This window comes from Mizuhopecten yessoensis, unplaced genomic scaffold (assembly GCF_002113885.1).
Source record: "Mizuhopecten yessoensis strain PY_sf001 unplaced genomic scaffold, ASM211388v2 scaffold10431, whole genome shotgun sequence".
Classification (NCBI taxonomy): Eukaryota; Metazoa; Mollusca; class Bivalvia; order Pectinida; family Pectinidae; genus Mizuhopecten; species Mizuhopecten yessoensis.
In genome coordinates, this window is record NW_018408543.1 from 243800 (window position 1) to 249903 (window position 6104).

The following is a 6104-nucleotide window of genomic DNA, read 5'->3' on the forward strand; positions in this document are numbered from 1 at the left end:
TACTCCTACTGTTCCCCAATAAATGCTACTCCTACTGTTCCCCAATAAATGTTACTCCTACTGTTCCCCAATAAATGCTACTCCTACTGTTCCCCAATAAATGCTACTCCTACTGTTCCCCAATAAATGTTACTCCTACTGTTCCTCTCACATTAGGAGAGTACTACATGCAGTCTCAGGGAGTGTTTATCGACAGAGATATCACCAGAGTTGACACAAAATTGTAAAACCTTACCAAACTTATCCCTAAATTGATAAGACAAGTGGCAGATTGTATAACGTTTATGTGACACAAAAAGTAAGCTAAGAATAATTATTTGCACACCTGTAGCAGACAAAGTAACGACTTAACGCCAGTCAAGGCGAGAACTCACAGGTAGGTTCGGGACCGCCGGTGGCCATATGTTGATGAGCTGGCCCGGTAGGAGCATGGCTCGCTCCAGAGGAAGTGTGTGTTAATTCGGTATCACTGGCCACAGCATGCCACCACAGGGTCCCTTGTCATCAGACAAAATTAAGTAGGGTTCTGATTTCAAAGTCGACCATTTATCATGTCAATGTATACTGTCTCTTTAAATCCATTCTAAATTCAAGAGATTTGTATACTTTCCCCAGATCTTTTTTCAAGATGGGGTTTCATGATAGGATTTTTTTTTCTTTTGATAAAGTAACATTTGGGTAATTTATATGAGTGTGTTTTTGTGTGGGATGTCTGAAGACCAGCTATCTGTAAGGGTTAGGTATAACACTGGGAGGGGCGGGGGGCGGACACATTCATACTGGTACGGTCACCAGGTCACTTACACTACAGCATTCACCAGACGGGCATGGTCTGGTGGCGGACTTTCAAATCAAAACTGACCATTCAATTCTAGTGGAATAGGTTTCAGAATTTGGCTGAAACCTATACCTTTTCATTAATACAATATCTAGCTGAGGCTTGCATGTCTCCAATGGCCTTCTTTATGAAGCCAAACATCTAATCCCCAATGAAACTCTATAGTTTAAGTACATCTTCTGGCATTGATTGACCATATTCAAAAAGTTTGTTCAGTGTTACAAAAAAGGACACACAGTATTATGTACTTTTGATGTAACGTAAAAAATTACCTCTACTGTTGTCCTGGAAACCTTGGTACATTTGTATTTCATGTTTGAATCCTCTGTGTTCAATATCTCAAAACCTGAATCTTTGTAGTGGGATGTCTAAAACTTGAATATTTGGTTAAGGATTGTCTTAAACTTGAATCTTTGGAAGGTCTCAAACATGAGTATATGGTTAAGGATTATCTTAAACTTGAATCTTTGGAAGGTCTCAAACATGAGTATTTGGTTAAGGATTATCTTAAACTTGAATCTTTCGAAAGTCTCAAACATGAGTATTTGGTTAAGGATTATCTTAAACTTGAATCTTTCGAAAGTCTCAAACATGAGTATTTTGTTAAGGATTATCTTAAACTTGAACCTTTCGAAAGTCTCAAACATGAGAATTTGGTTAAGGATTATCTTAAACATGAATCTTTGGAAGGTCGCAAACATGAGTATTTGGTTAAGGATTATCTTAAACATGAATCTTTGGAAGGTCGCAAACATGAGTATTTGGTTAAGGATTATCTTAAACATGAATCTTTGGAAGGTCTCAAACATTAGTATTTGGTTAAGGATTATCTTAAACTTGAATCTTTGGAAGGTCTCAAACATGAATATTTGATTAAGGAGGTATTGTTCTTGAATATGAGGTGTTGAATGTAGAAAGTCTCAAACATGAGTATTTGGTTAAGGATTATCTTAAACTTGAGTATTTGGTGTTGAATATATCAAACTTGAATCTTTGGTTTGGATTTTATCTTAAGCTTGAATCTTTGGAAAGTTTCAAACATGAGTATTTGGTTATTAAACTTAAATCTTTGGTTTGGGTTGTCTTTAACTAGAATTCTTGGTGTGGGGTGTCTTAAATCTGAATTATTGTTATTATGGTTTGTCTTAAACTTGATTCTTTCATGGGGAATATTGCAAATAAAAGACTTTTGTATGGGACATGTAAAGCTTGATTCCTTGGTATTGGAGGTATCAGCTTGTATGTCACATTAGGGATACTTCACTCTTCAACAAGAATTCAGTCAAACCTACATAAATCGAACTTCGAAGATTCAAATTTCTGAATGTGTCAAACTTGGGCAAAGTCCTGAACTTTTTCTTTATATAACACTTCTAATAATCTATTCATGAATAAAACTTTTAATGAGTCAAGTTTCTTGCAATTTCAAATAATGATAAAGGTAACGACTAATATATCAAAGTAAAACAATAACCTGTATGAGAACATTGAAATGTCCTGGGGTCATTTTAACACCCAAACATGCGAACAACAGTGTATAAACATATATAAAAAATATTTTGCTAATAACTGTAAATCCAATATTTATTGATTTCAAATTAAATTTCTTGTTTGTGTTCCATCACTTTACAATCACATTCGGTCTTATACAGTAATCTTAAAGATTTTTGAAGTTCAACATTCATGAGTCGAAGTCTCGATGTTTCTAAATTTTCACGATGGTCCTGCAAAATGTGTATCCTGCTTCAACAAGTGACATGTTCCAGCTTTGAATCCTCAGTGTTTTATGTCTAAAGCTTGAATCTTCAGTGTTTTATGTCTAAAGCTTGAATCCATGGTGGCAAATTCTTAAATGACCTCAGCTGTTAATAGAATGTTAAACAAAATAAAACTATGGTGTACGTGGGATCAATGAGGTCAGATAGTCCATGCTTGTTGTTAGTTGATATTTCCTCTGACACCAATGGGAGATACCCTCCTGAGCTTGAAATCAAGGGCACTACAGACTCTTCTTCTTCTTCAGGTTCTTTCCTCGGTCTTTACTTGCAACGTGAACAACAGGGACAGCTTACTACTAAGCTGTATGATAAATGGGACAATATCAACTTTGCTGTCATAAACTTTCCCTTTCTTGACAGTAACACCATTGCATCCCCTAATATGGTGTTAATATGTACCAGTTGATTCAGTATTCGAGAGCTTGATCTGAATGTCATGACTTCCTTGATAGCTGTCGACTACTGACGGACAAACTTACAACACGGGGTTTCCGTGATAGGTGTCGACTACTGACGGACAAACTTACAACACAGGGTTTCCGTGATAGATGTCGACTACTGACGGACAAACTTACAACACAGGGTTTCCGTGACAGCTGTCGACTACTGATGGACAAACTAACAACACATGGTTTCCATGATAGATGTCGACTGTTGACAGACAAACTTACAACACATGGTTTCCGTGATAGATGTCGACTGCTGACGGACAAACGTACAACACAGGGTTTCCGTGATAAATGTCAACTACTGACAGACAAACTTACAACACAGGGTTTCCGTGATAGATGTCGACTACTGACGGACAAACTTACAACACAGGGATTCCGTGATAGATGTCGACTGCTGACGGACAAACGTACAACACAGGGTTTCCGTGATAGATGTCGACTACTGACGGACAAACTTACAACACAGGGTTTCCGTGATAGATGTCGACTGCTGACGGACAAACTTACAAGATAGAATTTCCAAAGATCAGGTTGATGAAGACTTTGGACAAGTGTTATGGTCGCTATCATGATCTCACAGGGAAACATGCTGTCTCTTTGTGTGATATGAAGGTCGATGTTTTTTATAATGCTCATTGTCATTACCCAAGTTCTTGATGTGAGGACGTAACATTACTTGGATGTGACCTTTATTTACATGGCAGGGGTCGTCGATGAAGCAGGAGACGTTTTCCCCTTCCGGAACACCCTTGTCATGTTCTCCTTGTAAATATTTCCTTTGTTTACATTTTGCTCTAGTTTTACTGATTTTTAGATGGAACTATGGTTTTGTTGACACTTTTGTATCTTTACTGTCCTAACTGTCTTTATTTTTCCCACCAGGTATTTCTTTCCAACGTACGAGAATGACAACCTTCTGTGTCAGATACAGGATGATGACGGAGAGGAGCAGACCACTGGTAATGCGACATGTTGCAAGGGTAAAGTGACTGTTATTGCAGAGGATGTTCCTGATGTGGGACAGACCATTTTGTCACAGGAGCGGGTCAGACAGGATATTATCTCCTAGCATTGCTGACATGGTAAACCATTATAGCAGAGGATGTTCCTGATGTGGGACAGACCATTTTGTCCGAGGAGCGGGTCAGACAGGATATTATCTCCTAGCATTGCTGACATGGTAAACCGTTATAGCGGAGGATGTTTCTGATGTGGGACAGACCATTTTGTCCGAGGAGCGGGTCAGACAGGATATTATCTCCTAGCATTGCTGACATGGTAAACCGTTACAGCGGAGGATGTTCCTGATGTGAGACAGACCATTTTGTCAGAGGAGCGGGTCAGATAGGATATTATCTCCTAGCATTGCTGACATGGTAAACCGTTATAGCGGAGGATGTTCCTGATGTGGGACAGACCATTTTGTCCGAGGAGCGGGTCAGACAGGATATTATCTCCTAGCTTTGCTGACATGGACTTATCCTTCTCTGTTACTTTCATCTTATGGATGGTATACCTGGTAGCATTCTACAAAAAAAAAAATTGGGGCGACATCTTTATCGTGATATTTAAAGATTTTTGATTATTTCTTCCAATCAGATACTTGTGAAATTATGAATGCAATCTTTACAATAACTCGGTTACAGTCCTTTCACAGTCTAAAACATGTAATAAATAATCTATTGTTTGCTGGGTTTGAGGTAAATATGTATTTTGTTCTACTTGAAGATCAGACCATTGCCCTTTACCAATTGGTTTGCATTTTTTAGCAGAAGGTTCAACAAAACATAGGTTGTGCTGGATTCCAGATAACAGCTGGGTTGTCACAACCTCCTTAAGCAGCTACACAAATAATGTTTTTGGTAGTTTTGCTATTGCTGTGAACCATCAAACCCTCTTTGTTGTTTTTTAAACAGTTATTGTTGACATATCATGATGACATGTCAAATGACACCACAATAGATATTTTTGGGTTATGGTTACAACTGCTAAAACGTGTTATTTTACTATACGAATTAATAAGAATACACATACTTAGCAAAAGTACAGCAGTGTGCTATATTTGGCTAATATCATTCAACTTTTGCTAGTCAAATTGTTGATTAGGAATCCTTGTTATTTATTTATTAAATTTGTACAAATGTAAAAATGTTTTTGTCGTGTTTGTTGACTTTTTTGTATTTTTGTTTAAAATAATTCCTTTTTCAGTTAATTGTAAAGGGAAGTAATCACAGCTTAGTGGATTGACTGTTGTGATACTGTCTGCAATATCTGCCTCATTGAAATAGTGATGAACGCTTCAGTTTGATTTTGTATTTCTAAACTTTTGTTTAACAGTTACTTGAAGGCAAATAACAAAACATGTAACAACAGAGAAAATTTGAAGTTCATGCAATATATTGATTTACAACGATGTGAGTAATCTAAATAATTTCTACGATAGTTCATACTGGCATGAATACAAGACAAAACTCCCCTTCAGACACGCTGCTGTTTGTGTCAGTATGTTGATAGGAATACTACACATATCATTAAGAAATCAAAATGAATTGCCAATGATAAATCTTGCCTATGGACATTTCATATTTCTTTATTTCCTAGAGAAGCTATAAATCTATTTGAAAATACAGGAGATATTTTCCAGTTTGACGGGTCAGTTCACTAATGCCCTATTGTCTACTACATGTGGTAGTTTATATATGTTATACACAGTGGCAATGAGTGACAGAAATAAACTGATTGAGTTTGGGATAAAAACAATTGGTCACGGTGTGTTGATGTCTGTTGACCGGAGGGGGTTCATGCTGCCATATTTACCGGTATGATCAGCAATTGAGGGGTGTGAATCACTGCTGTACCGCGTACGCAGTCGACATCACTTTTATAAAAGTATTCCAACACTTTGATGTGTCACAAGTAACGGAGAAAGAATTTAACTTCGTATTTGTCCCAGAGCGTGTGATATCCTACAGTGTTATATGTGGTTATACTAGGTGTCAATATCATCCATCAACTCTGCTAAATGTGGAGATTAAT

At 37.3% G+C, this 6104-nt stretch overlaps 1 protein-coding gene across 1 annotated transcript in view; it reads left to right on the top strand.

Annotated features, from left to right (window-relative positions):
* The window catches only part of LOC110460554 (zinc finger protein 277-like), a 37166-nt gene extending 31957 nt beyond the window's left edge, over positions 1–5209 (top strand). The window contains exon 13 of the mRNA XM_021513529.1: positions 3951–5209. Coding sequence (XP_021369204.1) covers positions 3951–4137 — 187 coding nt within the window. The 3' untranslated portion in view covers positions 4138–5209. The remainder of the gene's footprint in view (positions 1–3950) is intronic.
* Positions 5210–6104: the final 895 nt, after the last annotated feature.